The 20,093-nt window shown below is 39.8% G+C and overlaps 1 protein-coding gene across 1 annotated transcript; it reads left to right on the forward strand.

Annotated features, from left to right (window-relative positions):
• Positions 1 to 11: 11 nt before the first annotated feature.
• LOC103801916 (protein arginine N-methyltransferase 3-like) lies at positions 12 to 19,626 on the forward strand (the record flags this gene model as incomplete). The annotated part of the gene is made up of 9 exons (XM_009074390.1): positions 12 to 178; positions 1,582 to 1,664; positions 2,800 to 2,849; positions 4,062 to 4,164; positions 5,341 to 5,494; positions 6,301 to 6,442; positions 9,510 to 9,575; positions 15,593 to 15,714; positions 19,527 to 19,626. Coding segments are annotated over exons 1-9 (987 nt in total), but the record flags the coding sequence as incomplete, so codon positions are not given.
• Between the last annotated feature and the right edge of the window lie 467 nt (positions 19,627 to 20,093).

Here is a 20,093-nt window from a genome sequence, read left to right on the forward strand (position 1 = left end):
CTCGTTCCGCCATGGCCGCGCTCAGCCCGGAAGCGGCGCACGTGGGTCCGCGGGCCATGGGCACTGCCGGGCAGGGCATGGGCGAGCTGAGCGACGGCGAGGAGGGGTGGGAGGAAGAGGAGGAGGAGGAGGAAAGCGCTGCCGTGGACCAGCAGACACGCTGCCTCTTCTGCGATAGGTAGTGGGGTGCGCGGGGAGCCGTGGTGTGTGCTCGGACTGGGCTGTGCTCTGACTGTGCTCTCGGTGTGCTCTCACTGGGCTGTGCTCTGCTCTGCCTGTGCTCTCACTGTGCTCTGCTTTGCCTGTGCTCTCACTGTACTGTGTTCTCCCTATGCTCTGCCTGTGCCATCACTGTGCTCTCACTGTACTGTGTTCTCCCTGTGCTCTGCCTGTGCCCTCACTCACTGCGCTCTGCTCTGCCTGTGCTCTGCCTGTGTTCTCACTGTGCTCTGCTCTGCCTGTGCTCTGCCTGTGCTCTCACTGTGTTCTTACTGTGCTCTGCTCTACCTGTGCTCTCACTGTGTTCTCACTGTGCTCTGCTCTCACTGTGTTCTCACTGTGCACTGCTCTGCCTGTGCTCTCACTGCGCTCTGCTCTGCCTGTGCTCTGCCTGTGTTCTCACTGTGCTCTGCTCTGCCTGTGCTCTCACTGTACTCTCACAGTGCTCTGCCTTTCTCTGGCTGTGCTGTGCTCTCACCTGTGCTCCCACCTGTGTTCTCGCTGACCCCGTGGGGAGGGAGCTGGGCATGGCTGGGTTGTGAGCAGGAGGCAGCCACGGTAGGGAAGTGTTTCATTCCTAGGGTGGTAGCTGTGCTCTGCAGCTTGTGATCATACCGTGGGCTCTGTGCAGCCAGAGGTGTGTTAGATCCAAACTGAAGGAGGGAGTAAGGTGGAAGGCAGGTAATCCCCTGCCTTCCCCCTGAGGCAGTGTGGGGGTTTGTCTCTTATGGAATCCTCAAAGTTGGAAAAGACCTTTAAAATCAAGTCCAGCTGCCCACCAGTTCTACCATTGCAACCCCATGACCACTGAAACTATGTCTTCCAGTGCTAGATCCAGACACCTCTAAACACCTCCAGGGACAGTGATTCCACCACCTCCCTGGGCAGTCTATTCCAATGCCAGACCACCCTAACAGGGAAAAAAGCTGTTTATAATATCCAGTCTGAATCTCCTCTGACATATTTTCCGTGTCATCTTTTCCCATTGCCAGTAATAGATGAGAGTTTTCATTTTAATGCAACAGACCTGGCTGTCCCACTCACCTCGTGTCTGTGTGGTGCTTAGATTTCAGGTAGAACACAGCCTTTGCTCTCAAGGAGTTTTTGAAAGTTAACAGGGTTTGTGGCTTTGTCAAATAAAATATTTGTGTTTATTGTCTTGTGTTTCAAAATATTTGGCAAACAAGGTAAATGCTTTTTCTCTAGGTGTGTGAGTAAGCAGGAGCCTGTTCATCCTTTCTCAAAAGGAGAAACTGTGTCCTGAACATAATGGCTCTCAGGTGTGGACAGACCATATAGAACTCATAAGTTAGAACTTGTAAATGTGTTAATACCGTGTATTTAATAATTTGTTATTTACAGGTTCTTTACTTCTGCTGAAGTTGTATTCTCCCACTGTAAAGCAGACCACCAGTTTAATGTTAGTGATGTGATCCAGAAACATGGTAAGGTTTTTTTCATGACTTGTCATTTCCTTTTATGTATGACTATCTCATCAAAAATAACTTGCAAATATTAGTTCATTTCTAACTGATTTCCTGGTTGCAGGTGAACCTTCCAAGACTGAACAAGTTAAGCTGTTGGGGAAAAATAGGTTATCTTTGCCTGCTTCCTATATGCTTTGTCTGCTGGTAAAGTTCTCAACTAGTGACAAGAGTAAGATTGATCTCTGCTGGCTTGTGTTGATGTGCTGAATCTTCTCTGCTTACTTGATGAACCTAAGCCAGCCCACTACATGCTGGAATAAACCATTTACCTGATCTCTTGGGAGCTCTTGCCTGACTAGTGATGCAGTTGTTGGACTCAGTAGCTTAGCAGAGACCAGTGATGTATCCACCAAGAGGGCAGGAAATTGGACTGTCCTGCTGGTATCTTTTAAGGAGCTGTTTGCAGCTGGCTTATGTTCCCTCAGGTTATCACATGCAGTACTTTCCAAGTGAAGCTTAAGGTTGGGTTTCACTTAAAGCTGTCATGTATTAGGCCAAGTTGGTGGCTGAGGGAAGGTACAGATAGGAGGATGTATGTGAAGTAGGGAGAACTTTGAAAGAGTTACCTAAGTGCTGAATTACTGAGCATGAAATACGTATATTGCATATAGAGAAAAACTGGAAAGCAGAGGAAGGGGAACAGTGTTGAAATGCTGTTTTAAGAGTGTTCACTGAAAAGGAGTGTGAGATAAGAGAATGAGAACTACATGAAGCATATAAAAATTGTGTGTGAAATTGTAAGATCTGGTCTGTTTTCTGTCTAAAATCCAAGGGAAAGTATTTTGTCTTTGCTGTTCTTGGGGAGAGTATTAAACGACTATGATTTCTGCCTAGGTGGCAATTTTAAATCAGTGTTGTTTGTATTCTGGATGAGTAGCATCAATTTACATTCTGTTGAGCAGAAAGCTAAAGATATGAACAGAGGGGCACAACAGCCTAAAATATCAGCAGGATAGCTAGTAGGAGATAAATGTGGCTGTCCTGATGTACTTGCTTGCCAATTGAATGAGTAATTAGTATTCATATAAATGTAAAATGTATGTGTTTTTTTCTAATGCACTTTATTTTTCTATTTTTTTCCCCCTCCTTTCAGGACTGGATTTTTATGGGTACATTAAGCTAATAAACTTTGTTAGATCAAAGGTAGGTGTGCCACATACTACTTCTGTCATCTGTGTCTGCAGAATAGGAAGTCAAGGTGTTGTGCTTTCAGTTTGCCCTTTTCTAATAACTGCATGTGATTCTGTAATGTAGATCTAGAAACAAGAAATCATAGGAATTAAAAGAACTGTTCATTGGTTTATTTACATCTGAAGCTGTTGCCATTTTAAATTAATTAATGTGAGTTTTATTGTTTCCAGAAGAGGGTGTTCAGACTTGCAAAAAGCCTCCATGCTATGTGTCTTGTTTTGTTGTCTTGGCCTTGGACTCTGCTGTCTCATTTCAGAGGTTCATCTCTCAGTATCTGATGTTTCTCAGTCCTTGCATATGTGTTGGTGTAGGGAGTCTTTGCTGAGGGTGTGAACTGGCCAGACCCCTATTTAGTAAGGACAACACATGGTCTCTCAGATTACAGAACTTAAATCTCTGCTAAAATAATACCAGAATCAGGAAAGCTAATGGGAACCTACAGCTTTAAGATAGGCCTGAGTAATGTTGTGTATTTTGAAGCATGTTTTTTGTTGCTCCCTAAAAGTTTAGGTTAAACTTAATACCATCTCACCTAATTAAGTATTTTTTTACTTAAATCTTCAAATCTTAAATCCTCAAGTAGTTATTTAATGCCTAACTAGCTATGCAGAGTAAACACAGAAAGGGCAAAACTGATGTCCAGAATGTGATCTGTCCTTCCCTGAGAAGGTATTAACTGGCTGAATGCAAAGAGAGGAGAATACAGTTACAGTGTTTCTTTGTCCCAACAGCACTGTTCATGTAAAAAATGATCTGTCCTTTCCTGAGAAGGTATTAACTGTCTGAATGCAAAGAGAGGAGAATACAGTGTTTCTGACCTTTGTCCCAACAGCACTGTTCATGTAAAAACTCCTAACAAGATTAGTCTCTTGGATTTATTGATTAGCTCTGTTGTAAGCTACAGGTCTGACACAGCCTGAGTAAACCTGGTTGCTGATTGCAGTGTAATCCTCCAAGTATCCTTCACTGTCTGTCAGTCTGCTGTGCTTTGCTGTCTGTACTGAATTCCTTGCTCCTGTGGCTGCCTGGGCTTTCTCAGCCTTTGCTACAAAGCTCTTTCAATAATACCCTGCATATTTTAGTGTGCCTTATTTTCTTGAATGAAATTGAAGGACTGGTGTTTTCAAAGAAACTTATCTTATATGCTGCTTTCCTCCGGTCTAGAAACCAACAGGAGCTTATTTGAGTTCTGTCAGCAGCCCACTGCCTTGGGAAGGAGAGGAGTATTTGAAACCAGAGCTAGAAGATGATCTCCTACTTCAGTTTGGTAAATAAATGTGTTTCAGTATGACTGTGCTGCACTGTGGGGTAAATGTGATAAGTTGTTTTTGCTGCCCATAATCCTCCCACTCTCGTAAATTGGTTTTGCTGCCCATAATCCTCCCACTCTCTATTTTGCACATGTACATCCTTCTTTCAGCTAAACCATAGGGTATACTTAGGGCTTGTGGATTTTTTTCTTCTCTGTACAGTCTGAGATGCAGTTTTGCCCCTTTCTAAGCTAACCCTGTTCTAGGGTAGCAGAGATAATGTGTTCTGGAGGACACTGGTTGGTTACTTCAGGGATTTCACATTTTCCTATATAAACTCCTGCCAAATGTGTGCTCTTTGTCTGAGCTGTAGACTTTTGAGATGCTTTGATGTGCCAGTTGCAGGTGCTAAAAGGTTATGGGGTTCATCTGAACCTCTGAGATCTGGAGTGCTTGGTTTCAGTCCCACAGGTCAAATAGTCTTCCATGATTAAAAGGAATAGATGTATGTTTTTTTAATGAAGTCTTTTGCTCAGTCAGCTGGCAGGAACTTCCTACTAGATCCAAAACCACAGTAGTCTTCTCTTTTTCTTCGCTGACATCTGTTGAAATCAGCTGAATTTAGCAAGAGGTGCATGGGACCTAGTGCTGAGTCCGAGTCATACAAGTAGAAAAGCAGTGTTTCATCTAGGTTCACTTTGCTTATGCTCTTTTGAGTTTTGTGTGTTCATAAGCTTTGTAAAAGCCCAAGGAATTGGTTGGAAAATTCAGAGTTAGTGACTAATTATTAAGAAATTTTGCATTTTTATAACTTCTTTCCTTTTACCATTAACAGCCCTTTTGGCCTTAGAATAACATAATTCCAAAAATAGAGGATAGGACTGTATTTAACTTAATTATACTCTAAACCTAATGTCTCTTCTAGAAATAATCAAACCCTGGTGTTTTAAGAAGCCTGAATTCTGGATTTATTTGCTTTATTAACTTAGAGCTTCATTCCAGCATATTTGCTTTTTCTGAATAGTATTGTGTTGTGCAGTTAGTCCTGTCAAATCCAGTAATGCTTCTTGTAGAAAACTGCTTTTACAAATCAGCCAAAGATAGAAATAGCAACACTGAAAACATACATTTATGACCTGCTGTGAAGCAACATATGACTGGTAGGTGTTTTTTCTTCATCCCCATTCCATCAGATATAGAAGATCTTTGTGAACCTGCAAACATTTTGCCTTCTGATGGTTTAAATGATACCATGGTGCTTCTTGAACAGTTAAAACGTGCAGAACACAGAGCAAGGCTTGCAGAAGCAGCCCTGGCTAGAGCACAAGATGATCTTCAAAAGATGAAGTAAGTGTTTGAACTGAAGTTTGGGGTGTTTTTATTTTGTTGTGTTTTAGGTAAGATGAGATGTTCATGTTTAAAGACCAGTAGAAATATAAAGTAGCAGAATGTAAGTAGAATAAACCTCAGGACTTGTGTTGGGACTGTAGGTTTGACATGTATCATGTAGATGATTAGTAAATGTACCACGTTAGTAAAAACTGCACAAAACCTGCACGGATTGAAAGACCAAAGTATGGTTTGAAAAGTTCCATTTTAAGAAAGTATGACCACTGTTAAAGGTGAGTGTTGACACTCTGGAGTGGTCTAGGATGCAGGTTTTGTTGCTTTTGATCTGTAGAACTTTTTTTCCACCCAGATGCTTCAGTTTTAAAATACTTCGTTCTACCTTCCACCATGCAGTGATGTGTGGGTTGTAGTTCTTGTGTTCTTCATTGTGTTGACTCTGTATCTGCATTACACAGCCTGAAACACCATGAGCACTGTGGTGCTTTTGGACCAGTGAGTGCAAAATAGACAATTCCTCCTTAAAACCAGAAACTAAATCCCAATATTTTGCTGCTGCTATTTGCTGGCTGTAAGCAGAGCACAAGGACTGCAGGCTGGTGGTGGAGTGCAGTGGTGCAGCAGCCCAGAGGAGCCTGCAGAGGGAGGATGTGCACACCTAAAGCTGTTCCCATTGTTGCCAAACCCCTGTGCAGCTTGGATTCCTGGATTCCTTCCCTCTTCCAAGCCCTTTCGCCCCCACTCCCCCCACCTCCTGTTCATGTCCCATCAACACCTCTCAAGGGTATATTTCAAATTGATTACAGACAATTTGCCCAGGATTTTGTGCTGAAGGCAGATGTCAGGAGCAGCTCGTCGTCCAGCGCCATCGCAGACCTTCAGGAGGATGAGGATGGTGTTTACTTCAGCTCCTATGGGCATTATGGGATACACGAAGAGATGCTAAAGGTTAGAAAGTCATCTCAGCTGCATCTTAGCAGGAGTAAAGAGGAGAGATGGAATGAAATGGGCTGTGTGCCCATAAATATACTGCAGAGCAGCTGCATTTTTAACCCTTTCTATCCAGGATAGTTTTTTTCCTAAGAGTTGGGCTGAGAGCTCTTTTCTCAGTTTTATTTCCTTTGTATAGACTCTATTTACAGGAAGCTTTAGAACATAAAGTCATTTACAGATATGCTTGATCGTACAACATCTGTACCTTACCTTACCAAAAGCAGCTTTTTCCTGCATGCTTTAAAGGTAAAGGATAAAATACTACAGAGAGTAAATACTTTTCTTTAGTTTTATATTTTCCTAACAACTGAAATTTGTTAGGCAAAACCATTTCACAAGTGTTGTGCTTTCCTACTGCAGTAGGTAAACAGAAATTGGTATTTATGCATGGTTTACTGTGGTGATAACATGGCATTGAACAGCTGGGAAAAAAAAGGTGTGCTACTTTTATATGCTAAAGAAAAAAAAATTAATGCTTACAGCTTTTCAAGGGCAAACCTATGTATGCCCTTTTAATTTTAATATAAAAAAAAAATCCCAAGCACAAAAGCCACCAGCTTATAACTGACATGTAAATGAAAATCTTAATGCTTCTTTTCAGCGAAATTATCAGAGTTGTAAATGTTATAAACATTTTTATCATTTTAAGGCAGAAATAAAAGCATTCCTGTCTAATGCAGAGACAGAATAGAGTTGTGAAGTGACTTTGTCCCTGATGCTAGCATATAAACCTTTCAGCTTTGTAGATCATTTGGAGGCCCCAATGTAGAAATACACATGAAATCTGTTAGGAGTAATATGAGCATGAGGTTAATATTAAGGGAAGGGGATTTTACAGCAGCACAGAGATGGCTGCAGAAGTAGAAGAATGTTTTCCAAAATGTATAGTCTGTAGAAATATAACTGAAGTCTTGAGGATAAATAAAAATGATAGGTGTTTGGTTTTGCAGCTGTATAAATCTGTCATTTGAGATGTTACAGGCTATGGGATGAGGAATCCTTTCTGTTTACTAATAAAATTTATGAAAAGTCTGCATCTGCACAAAGAGTTTGGTGCAAAATTGTACTTTATTGGTTTCAGGGTGTGTTTGTCAGAATGCTTTTAAGAAGACTTTTGACTTACTGTAACATAAGAAAGCAATTGGTGTTTATCATGCTTACATTGGATTCTTTCCTATATGCCAGGCATTCACTTGGAGTTTTATTTTCATGCCTACCTTATTTACATAAACATAGTGAGTTGCTACATAAAAATTTTTAACAAAGGAGTCTTGCAATCTGAATTGCAAGTCTGTTTGTGACACTGTCCAGTCTTGAAACCTTCTTTTTTTCCCTTCCTTATGCCTGGTAGGGGTAGGATGAAGTTTCAATTTGCTGGTTTTCTTCTGTAAATTCTTCAGAGATGGAGGAAGACTGTTGTTACTTCACACTGGCCAAGATGCTCGTGTTTCCCTTGCTCCACTGTTTTGCTTTAGAATTTCTTGACTGTCATCTTAATTTTCTTAGCATTTTTCTTTAAACTGAAACAGTGAGAGGATGGAACTGATGAACAGAGACACCCAAAGGGACTGAGTCAAGCAGCAGTGGATACAGTGCAGGCAGCAGCCAGGGCTGTGTTGGTGAAGTTGGGGCAGTGCTGAGGCAGTGTGAGTGGGCATGATGTAAGGCTGAAAGCTTTCCAGCTGACTCCTTTCTCAACTGATGCTGAACATTGCCATTTTGATTATTTATTTTTTAACTTTTTTGGTCATTTCAGCAAATCCCGTTATATCCTGCAGTAGAGGTGAAGTACTAAAAATAGCTGCTCTGAATGTAACATCATAGTAAACCAGTGCAGTTTTAAAGGATCACAGTTTCCTTTATTCATGTTAATTACATATAATTTTAAAGCAGAATTTTGTAAAGTCAGTCCTAGCTCTTTCTTTTGGGTTGTGTGTGGTAATACTTACACATTTAAAACTGTATTTTAGGATTTTCAAGACTCAAAATAATTATTTTCTCCCAAATTTGAATTAACATATCCTTTGTTCTCAGTCACTGGTTTTGATCTTATTTTTCTTTCAGAATAGACTTAGTTTTTCTCACTAGAGAACATTTCTTTCGTTTCTCTGTTGTTTCTAGAAATTCTTAACTTGCCATAGTGGAAAAATATTAGCTTTAATATAAGCAGTTAGATTTGATACTTCAGCATTATTTATAGCCTTGCCTGCACTGGATAAAAAATTGCTGAAAATTTTTTTTCACTCTGCTCTAACACTTGAACTGCAACAGCAATTCCAAATCCTATACTTGACTGTCAATTTGTGTACCTGCTGGTGCATGTTAAGAGAGTCCATGTTTTAATAGATTACCTTGCTGGTAAACTGAGCTGTACTGCTAGCTATGGTATACTAAGACACTAAAAATGGTTAGTTCTGTGCTTGAAAACATTCCAGTTTCTCAGGTGCTGTTGTATTGCAGTCAAGTTTCTTTCTTATATTGGACTTTGATAGAAAGGATTGTACAGTTTTAATTCCTAGCTTGTCATCAGGTTTTCAAATTTGCAGTTTGTTCAGAAACAGAACAGATTAATTTGATGCATAATTTTTTTTAAAAAAAGAAATCTCCGTGTCACTGGAATGTTAGGGAATAAAATGATACAAAACATTTTATGAGCTTATGACTCCAATTTTTACCAATGTATAGGAGGTTGTTAGGTAAAGTTGATGCAGTATTGCCACTACTAATTCCTGGGAAGTGATGAAGAGGTATTAAGAATTTTGAAACATTCAGAATCAAATGCAGCAGGTTAGGAAAGTGTAAGGTAGTTTCCTATTTTCCCTCCAGCTGTGGCAGCTGGCAGGACACTCAATTCTGAAATAACACCATGTGGGCAGTGTCATGACCGCAGAGCTCTTGTAAGTAGTACAGTATACACAGAACACCTTTAGGCCAAGTTAAAAAAGCAAGTTTTTCAGCATTTTTGAATGATATGCTGTATCTAAGTAGAAAAAGTAAACATGTTTTGTTCTCTGAATCCCAGGATAAAGTGCGTACAGAAAGCTATCGTGACTTCATCTATCAAAACCCACATATCTTCAAGGACAAGGTGGGTAAAGCAGCTCAGAAAATACAGTCATTTCTGTGGTTTATTTTTTCTCAAATGGTAGAAAAGCTTCAGGCTGGCTGCTTTGCAGCTGTGGGAATGGAGTATCACAGTGACAAGATTTGATTTAATGTAGTGTGGCTTTATTAGGTGGTGGAGTGCTGCTCAGCTGCTGGAGGGTGCAGAGTGCTGATAAGAGCAGTGGTGATCACTATTGTCATTGTGCTGTGTGCCATGTCGGGATGTTCATTAATTATGTTGGCAGGGTGAAGCTGAGCCTTTCTTGTCCAGTGTATTGAATGGAATCTCTCTCAGGACCTCTTTACCAGAATTTAAGTGAATTTCTATGTATTCCTGATACAGGAAAAATGTCTGAGAAGCTCTGTGTAATTAGAGCTGGGAAAGAATTCATGTGCAACTGATTTTTTTGAATTCTTGTTGTTCATTCTCTCCAGATTATTATTAAAGGGCTTAAAACTGGGGAACTAGTATTCCTCTTGCAGTGGGAAGGGATTACACTGATATAATTTTCTGGTGGTTTTGACCCGTGCGCAGTTACGATCCTCTGCTTGTCTTCTGTGTTTCTACTGTCTGTTTCTGATTAGTTTGTTTTGGTTTGAGTTCATGGAATCATAGAATGTTTTGGGTTGGAATGAACCTTAAAGATCATCTAGTTCCAGTGGTGGCAGGGACATCTTTCACTAGCCCAGGTTGCTCCAAGCCCTGTCCGACCTGGCCTTGAACACTTCCAGGGATGGGGCAGCCACAACATTTCTGGGCAACCTGTGCCACTGCCTTGTTACCCTCACAATAAAGATTTTTTTTTTCCTAACATCTAGTCTAAACCTGCTCTCTTTCAGTTTGAATCTATTCCCCATTGTCCTGTCACTACAAGCTCTTGAAAAAAGTCTGTCTCCATCTTCCCTGTAGATTCCCTTCAGGTACTGGAAGGCAGCAATTGGGTCAACCTAAACAAATCCTTCTCTTTTCCAGGCTGAACAAACCCAATTCTCTCAGCCTTTTCTCATAGGAGAGGTCCTCCATCCCTCTAATCATCTTGGTGACCTCCTCTGGACTCACACCAATAGGTCCATGTCCATCTCTGGAGGTTTTCAGGAAGAGACTGGATGTGGCACTTAGTGCCATGGTCTAGTAACCATGGTAGGGTTGGACTCGATGGTCTTTGAGGTCTTCTCCAACCAAGTTGATTCTATGATTCCTGTGCTGGGGACCCCAGAGCTGGATGCAGCACTACAGATGGGTCTCACCAGAGTAGAAGAGAGGGGCAGAATCATCTCTCTTGACCTGCTGCCCAACTGCTTTTGATTGAGCCCAGGACACATTTGGCTTTCTGGGCTGCAAGTAGACACGGTGGGTCATGTCAAGCCTCTCACCCAGCAGCACCCCAAGTCCTTTTCCATCTGCTCATCCCCCAGTGGCTCTGCAGTCTGCTCTTCTGGATTAATTTTCCTCTATTTAGTGCTTACCATTCTTAACCTGGGTATGAATATTTCTTAACGTGCTCCATCTGCTCATCCCCCAGTGACTCTGCAGTCTGCTCTTCTGGATTAGTTTTCCTCTACTTAGTGCTTACCATTCTGAACCTGGGTATGAATATTTCTTAACGTGAAACCAGGATGTCTGGTTTATGGAAGGCAATTGCTGCTGATTTTTTTATTTTGGTTTTGATTGGGACTTTGTTAATAAGTGATAATCCAAGGCTTGGGAATAGTTGTGAAAGCAATAAAAGTGCACCCATCTGTTAACTCCCTGTTGGAAATTATGCTTAGATAGAGTTTTGTCTGGGCAGGAGGTATTTTAAGGTTGATGCTGCCTAGTCTTTGTATGTCTTAACCTCAGTTTTCAATTGGAAGTACAGCAGAAAAGAACTAGGAGATCATTTTCTTTCTTTTTTTTTGGCCTCAATTCATGTCACAAGCCTGTTTCTAACTAACATTTCTAAACTCTTTAATTATTGTGAGAGAACAAGCAAAAAAAAGTTGTAGAATTTTGCTGCCAACTACTTAAATGATGCAGGTGACTGCATAGGTGGGCAGCTCATCTAACAAAGCAGAAAGATCAATAAAGGAAAGAAAACTTTTCTGGGAGAAATTTAGTTTCACAGGTGCCTCTAAAATTGATAACTGCAGGTTTTCACGGGGTAAGAGTGATCTGAAGTTACGTGAAATGTGTGTCCTTGTGGAACAGTATTTTTTGGTAATTGGTTGTATTTCTCCTCTACTGCTTGGACACACCAGGAACATGCAAAACAAGACATAGATTAACTGTTAGTCAACATTGCTTCAGCCCCAGCAGGAAACAGCTAGAGAATGTGTGTGCCTGCTCTGTTGTGTGAAAGCATCAACTTTTCTGAAGCTACTCCATTATCACAACATGTACAAACTGATTTCTGAGCACAGTTTCTACAGCAGTTTTTTTCTTCAAGACTACCTCATATTCATAGTGTATCCAAATCCTTCATGGAGTGTTGAGGTTGAATTGAAAGACAGATTCTCGGTTGCTTTGAGTTCCTAATAGTCCCATCCATGTGATGTGCCCCACTCAACTTCTGTGTCTTGGTACACTGTTGTGGAGAATGTGGGATTTTTTTTCAGTGATCCAGCTTTGAGGTGACATGGATTACAGATTTCTGCTGAAGGAGCTGCTGAGATACTTTGCTTTATTTAGTGTAGCATATAATAATCTCAGAACCATATTAATGAGTGAAAGTTCCAACTTAAAGGCTGTTTTCCCTTAAAGTTTGACTACAATTTTTTTAAAAAATGAGTAAAAGTGGGGTACTGTATTTCCTAGAACTCCCATAATGTTTTCCCTTAAAGTTTGACTACAGTTTTTTTAAAAAATGAGTAAAAGTCGGGTACTGTATTTCCTAGAACTCCCATATTGTATTCTGCCCTGGAAAAGACATAGTGCTGCTTTTTGTTGTTTCTGAAAGGACACTGTGAGGTAGATTGGGAGGAGTTTGTTCAAAGAGCTGAATTTGTCATACTTTTGATGCAAATCTGCAGTGTCCTGAAGAGATGTGATTATATGGTGACAGATGACAGCAGAACACCTAGGCTGTTTATTATGCATACTTCATTCAGAACCAGCCAATTTGTTTGTCCTCTCTTGGCTTTCAAAAGAAATTATTAATACTAGAATGGATCCTGCTTGCTGCCTTTATTTTCAGCCCATCAAATATACTTGAGAATTTAGAGTACCTAGCAGGAGTAGTTAAGGTGGCCTTACTCAGGAAATGTGGTCCATTTTATGAGAGTATTTTTGGGTGGAAAAATAATAGTTTAGAAAAGCACTATTGCCATGCTTAGGTTTTGTTGTGGAGTAGAAGTCTGAGGCAAGCATCAATGCTGTATTGAGGGAATAAAATGAGTGTTGAAAACGTTGTTGCTACTAAGAGTTCATCCAATCCAAAGGAATTAATTTAATTGGCCAAATTACCTGACCTCCTGTTTTTCTGAGTTTGAAGTAATTTTCTCTGTTACTAAAGTAGAATATCAGTTTTGATTAGACTGCAGAGAAGGATGTGATGCAGCAGTGTTATTGTATGGTCAAATCACCAGTCCAGCTGCTCCAGGTTTTCGGTGAGAGGCCATATGTGATCACCACAGGAATGTGAGCTGTAGACCCTTGTCCTTGGGCTAATTGGTGATCATCCTGCTTGTCTTTCCGTTCCTCAGATGTATTCCAGCTTGTATATTTTCTCTCCTGTGCCTTTTTCTCCACCCCCATCCCCTGCCTAAGGCTAGATGAGTTCCATCTGGGTTTTTAAGTGACCAGGGCACTTGTCCAAAGTGGTGTCTGTTTTGATTTTTTTCCAATTTGTAGTGATTGCTCTCTTTGATGCAACTGTACGTCAAGATCATTCTTTCACAGTGGTTTATTTTTGGCTCTGACTTCCAGCTTTCATGCCTCAGCAATTTTGTTAACTACCATGGGTAAGTGTTAGAATAGGTGATGATGTGAGGTGTGAGATCTCAGCAGCTGCAAGAATATTGATTTTTATTTTCTATTCCTGTCTCCAGCACATTCAGCCTAGGGATTTTTGTAGCCATAACATACTCATATGTAACTTGTGAGTGAATTGTAGAGTTGACTCGTTTTGAAATATAGCTGCAAAGAGTTGCAGATGGAACAAGAAACTCTATGCACAACTTCTGTGACCAGCCCTACCCCAGATACTGTAAAAAAATTCATCATACTAATGTGTTTTAATCTGATTCCAGGCTGTAAGTTGCTCTACCAAGACAGGTGGCAGTCAATTCTGCAGTCATTTCTTCCCAAAATAGCACAGCAGAAGCTCATTTACACTGTGCTGCTAAGGATAAACTGCTCTTTTATCCATGCTGGCTTCAGGATCATTGTTCTGTATCCATCATCAGAATATGTAGAACTGTATGCAAGGGAAGGCAAGCAGACCTAAGGTGCAGAGTGTTCAAGAATTTACTTTGATACTGTTTGTCAGGTGAAATGTAAAAGTGCACATAAGTTTTTGTTGTGCCAAAGTAAGAACCTTCAGTAGCTCATAAGCTGGGAAGTGTATCCGTAGGGTGCATTATTGCCTTGAAATATTTTGTGCAAAGGAATTGTAATTCTCAAATATGGGTTTGTTTACTGAGGAATTTGATGCCTTCTTTGGAAAAAAATTGAATGTCCTGAAAGCTGTGAGGACAGATTTTACAGCCCTGGATGCTGTGAGTGAGATGCTATGACTGATCATTCTGACTCAGTGTTCTAGTTAACTTAGAAGTGTTTTGGCAAGTTGAACTTACTCATGTTTAGCTCTCATGTGTGGGAAAGGAAGTTTTGTCTTTACAGTTCTGATTCACTGATTAATGCTTAAATGCTGTGCAAGATAGGAGTGGCCATACCTGGTGTTTAGAAACTTGTTTCGATTTTCAGACTTAATAACTTTTTTGGGGTTTAGTACTAAGAGTTTTTTAACACTATTAGTAAAGCTTAGCTATATTAAGTAGAAGTCTGACAGTAAGACCACTGATGACCTGGCCAATGCAATAAACTGCACTCTCAGCATCTGCAAAGGTGCCTTTCAGCCTCAGTAATTCTGTGAAAACATCATCCTTGAAACTCAGCTTAAAAATTTACCATAGCACATTCATTAGTTTTTAAGCTGTTGAGGTATTTGCAGCAGTTAGAAGAAATATATTATTATGATAGTAAGGCCTGAACAAGGCTACTTGGTAAAATCTCTTGAGTTTCACACTGCTGACAGCTCAACTCTAGTAATAAATTTGGTGCTCTTTTCTTAGTTTAAATTTCCAGTGTTCCTCCAGTAGCTAATATGTGATATACCAAACCCCAAACGTTTTCATGAATCTTGTTGCTGTGCTGAGTGTACTTAGTTCAGGTGTAGTGATGAAGTTTATTCTTCTTTCATGAAAACTTAGGGATCCCAGCTTACTGGATTTGTTTGATCCTATTTGGATTATAAATAGTGTTTAGACAGAAAATATTTCCAGGTGTTAAAACTGCCAGTTACTGTTTTGAAATGTAGTCATCCTGAGCCATAGATGTTTTGAGGCATGGTGGCTATTTCTGGCAGAGAATTCCTAAATAAAGTTTCTAAACAGATTCTTAATGAGAAACTGCAGTTAGAATATGTTTTTCCAGTGCCAGTGCTAAGTTCAATTATTAGTGATTCGGTGATTAAAATTGCTCAGGCTATAATTTCCTTTTTTCCCTTCTTCATGCTACATTTTAATTGTTGCCCAAATAATTGCTTGTAGTTGTTTCCCATGTGACTGAGGTAACCTGCAGCTGGAGCTGGTCTGCTTCATTATCTATCTAGAAAAGGTGGTAAGAGGATGTGGAGTTAGAGTGGCAGTTTGACTTGGATATCTGCACATAACAGTAAGAATTGATGCTGCTGTTTGTTCCTTCTGTTGGAATGTGCTATCTCACTGATGTAGAAAGAAGTGTAGAAAAATCATAGACAGGAAAGTAAGGTGTTTATTTTTACTTCCATTTATTCATTTCAGGTGGTTTTGGATGTTGGTTGTGGAACTGGAATACTCTCCATGTTTGCTGCCAAAGCAGGTGCAAAGAAAGTGATTGGAGTTGACCAATCTGAAATCATCTATCAGGCCATGGACATCATTAGGTAGGAAAAGTTCCAAGAACTGTATGGTAAATATTTACTGTAAAAAGTTCTTAAAATGCTGTTGCTAGTTAATGATCACCTGTCACTCAGTCTGTCTTATGGAAGCCCTTCTTCCCATGGTTTATCCCTGGAGGTGTTTAAGAGGTGTCTGGATCTGGTGCTGGGTGATATGGTTTAGGGGCTACAGTGGTAGGGCTTGGTGGATGGTTGGACTGGATGATCTTGAAGGTCTCTTTCAACTTTGATGATTCTAAATTTTTTTTTATGTTTTATGAAGTTGTTTGCCTCTCTGGTAAGCGTATTAAAGCAGACCTTCCTCCTGATGTTAGCACTGGGCCAGGTCTTCCTTGATGCAAAGGCTCCAACTATATACTGCCTGTCCATTTTCCATTCTCACATTTTAAATGTTGCTACTGATAAAATTGTAAGTTTTTAGACAACATTAGAGACCCAGAGGCTGTGAGAAACTTTTCCTGACTGCACTACTTGGAGTTAAGGAAAGTTCTGATTTAGTAAGATTGGTGAAAGTTGTTCAAGTGCATGTATATATATATGTAGTTGTTAAATTTTCTGTTTCTATATAGGAATTTTAAATTATTTCGTAACTTAATTGTCTATTATAGACAATAACAGTGTGTATATATATGTAGTTGTTTAATTTTCTGTTTCTATATAGGAATTGTAAATAATTTCGTCACTTAATTGTCTATTATAGACAATAACAGCCCTCTCCTATCAACTGCTCCCCCCTAATTCACCATTTTCCACAGAGTTGCTGAGGGTGTATTCTGTCCCATTAGGTCACTAAAGATGTTAATTAATATCAGAACTAGCATTGAACCATGAGGGACACCTCTGGTACCTTTTTACAAGTTAGGATTTGCACTCCCCCTCTCCCCTCTTGAACCTCATGGTTCTAGACAGCTTTCCTCCCATCTCTTAGTACATTTGTCCCTTCCATATTTCACTAATTTACCACTGTGGATATTAAGGGAGACTGAGCATGTATAAAAATGAAGCAATGACATCTGAAGACTTGAAAAGGATTTCCTAGCTGGTAGCTAAGGCATGTAGGTTTTTTCACTTAGGTTGTTTTTGTAAAAGCAACTGTGAAAAAGAAAGTCTAGGTAGATACTGAGGAATTTGGGAGTGACAGTTTTTATGCAAACTTAAGTTGCACAGAAATAAGGCTGTCTGGGCAGAATTTGTAAGTTAGGTACCACTTCACACATTGGTGGTGCAACACTGCACACTTGGATGCCATAAAATTACTCTGTTGGGGAATAATACTATGTTAAGCATTAGGTACATCTTTGACTAAAATGCTTTTTTGGCACAAGAACTCATTCCTTAAAGAGGCTTTTTCCCAGGAGTCCTGATATCTTCAGAATGGTAACAAATGTGATAGAGTGTTTTATTTCTCGTGTACTAAACTACAAATATAGGGTGGTTCATATCTTTCAACAAGTGCACAAAGTGCTTTGAGTGTTATTTATGCTTAGGGGAGAACAGAAGTAACAGTCACCATGTATTACCTTTGGTGAGGAGGAGGGCAGGCCTTTAAGAAAAACAATGAATCAAAACTCTTAAACTCTTAAGAGTGATGAATTGCCAGTTGAAGTACGCAGCGAGGCATCAGTAAGGCTGCACATTTATAGATACCTTCTGCTATAAAAGGTTCAACTCACATTTCAGTCTCCAGTTCACATCAAAACAATTTATATTTGTCTGGTTAAACCTACTTTTCCTAAAGGAATAAAGCTGACAAGTTTGCAGTGGAGTAACAAATATTTATTGGAATGCTAAACAATTCTGTGTAGCTTAAAAATGCCTAACGCAGTGTGTTCCCACCTGTGATTCTCTGGAGAAGAGAAGACTGTGTGGAGACCTCATAGCAACTTTTCAACATCTGAAGAGCCTCCAAGGGAGCCAGAGAGGGACTCTTTGTTAGGAACTGCAGTGATAGGACAAGGGGTAACGGGTTCAAACTGAAGGAGGTGACATTTAGGTTAGATATTAGAAAAATGTTTTTTACACTAAGCGTGGTGAGACACTGGCACAGGTTGCTCAGGGATGTGGTGCCTGCCCCGACCCTGGGGGTGTTCAAGGTTGGATGAGCCTTGAGCAACCTGATGTAGTGGGGAGGTGTCCCTGCCCAGGGCAGGAGGTTGGGAATAGATGATCTGTAAGGTCCATTCCAACCCCTAAATTCAATGATTCAGGTATCAAGAGCTTTTGTCCCTCCCAGAATTCAGGTTAATTTCTAGCTTGTTAATTGCTGGAAACACTGCAACCCATGTGTGTAAGTAAACTGGAATAAGTAGCCTTGGAAATAAACTTACTTTTAACTAAATGATTGCCTTTTCTTTTCCTGTGAGTAGCTGCATGTAAAATTTCTAGTGCAGTGAATGACTGATTTTTGTCGTTCATCACTGTTAAGCTAGAATAGAAAGTTAAGTATAATTTCCTAAATAGCATCTCAGCATTTTTTTCTACAGTGTGTAAACTACATTAGTTGGTTTGGGGTTTTTTGACTCTTATAATTGAAAGCAAGTATGTAATGAATTAGTCTTTTTCCTCTTTTGTTTTGAATCGTGTCCATCTATGTGGTCATTCAGGAATTTATCCTTATATCTCTTTTTGTCCTTCTTAAATTATTGGTGTGTGTAGCAGCTCTTTCAACATTTTTATTTCTCACTTTGAACTTCTGGTTCTACTATTGTTTACAGCATTAAATATGATAGAAGAATAGCAGTTCATCACTAATAACAGATGACTCTAGTGTAGAGTATTTAATTGATCTTTGCAAAGGGCCACATGTTCAAGTAGCCCTTTGACCCTCTCCTTTCCCTCCCTTCATTCAGATCATACTCCCATTGTCTTCTAGACTGAATTTTTAATGTGATTACTGATCTGCATTGAAAGCCAGGCAGAATGTAAGAGTAAGATACCAGGTTAGGGAGGGAAGGGACAGATAAGAACTGCAGTGGGAAGATAAATTTCTGCAGTGAGAATACTTTTCTGCCCTGTGTAAGAATAGCCATTGTAATAGTGGTATGTGCAAGAAAGAAAAATATGGTTTGGCAAGAAGAAAAAGAGTAAATTTCAAGCATTTACATATTAATAATTCACTGTCTTGAAGTTCTTGTTCCAAAAACTGTAGTCCCATCACAGTACCTTCCTCCTTATGCAGGATGGTTGCACTGTTACCTGCATGTGAGGTAATACCTGATCTCTGCAGGTACTGAACATTGCAGCTGCTTTTGCCCAATATCACAGTGGGGAGGATGCCTTTATTGTGGAGTAACTGTAATACTGATCTAGAGGGAATGTTTGTTCTCTGTGACTTTGCAGCCAGTTTGGTTAAATAAAAAACCAAGTGGTGCAAAACGGCTTTGTAAGGAAGTTAATTTCCATTGCTATCCTAGTGTGGTGAGTAGGCTCTGATCACTGTAGACTTGTGCTGCAGAGGTCAAAGGAGGAGAAAAGGGAACAACCAATTCTTAAATAGAGAGTACCATCATTTTAAATTGTCCTCTGCTCTGTTTTCCTGGTTTCTGAAGCTTACACATTTGCATGCAGGGCAGATTGGAGGTATACAGATCTGCTGTCTGCCCTCTTAATCTGCTGCAATTTTTAGCTACTTGGAAACATTCCCTGTGAAATATAACTGGGGAATATTACGTTCTAGTGCTTTCTTGATTAGTTAAAAAGTTAGTGAGGGGAGAAATGTGAACTAGAGATGTCAGTATATCTCTCTTGACAGCATAAGTTGGAAATAGAAACTCATTTGTTTATGTTTTGACTTGCAGATTAAATAAACTTGAAAATATTATTACATTAGTCAAAGGAAGAATCGAAGAGGTAGATCTGCCTTTGGAAAAAGTGGATGTAATCATATCTGAATGGATGGTAAGGTGCATGAATATTCTCTTCCAGATATAGTTATTTTCAGGAAAAAAATATATTGTTTTATCTTGTTTGAAAAGTTACTCTTTACATAATTTTTTTAACCAAAACTTCTATCTTGCTTCCAACATGAAGCATGTCTTTGACAATGTGAGGGATGGAATGGCAGTCCTGATTACTTGGATACAATTCCTGATCCCTCTTGTTCAAGCTCTTTCAAGTCAAGCTTCTCTAAGTACAGTTGAACAGCTTTAGGTGCAGCATTAAGTTTGTTATATAGTTGGTTTGCAAATCTATAGAAGTGCTCTATTCCTCAGCAGTTCTATTGTTGCTGCTTAGGTGAGAGTAATGGAGAAATACTGTATTAGTCACCTAGCTAGATCATTCTGATGAGTAAAATAGCTTTAGTCTGCAAATTCAGCTGACTGTCCTGACTATGCAGGAAAGATGATAATGAGGTGAGACACTTG

The sequence above is a fragment of the Acanthisitta chloris genome, unplaced genomic scaffold, assembly GCF_000695815.1.
Source record: "Acanthisitta chloris isolate BGI_N310 unplaced genomic scaffold, ASM69581v1 scaffold7020, whole genome shotgun sequence".
Taxonomy (NCBI): Eukaryota; Metazoa; Chordata; class Aves; order Passeriformes; family Acanthisittidae; genus Acanthisitta; species Acanthisitta chloris.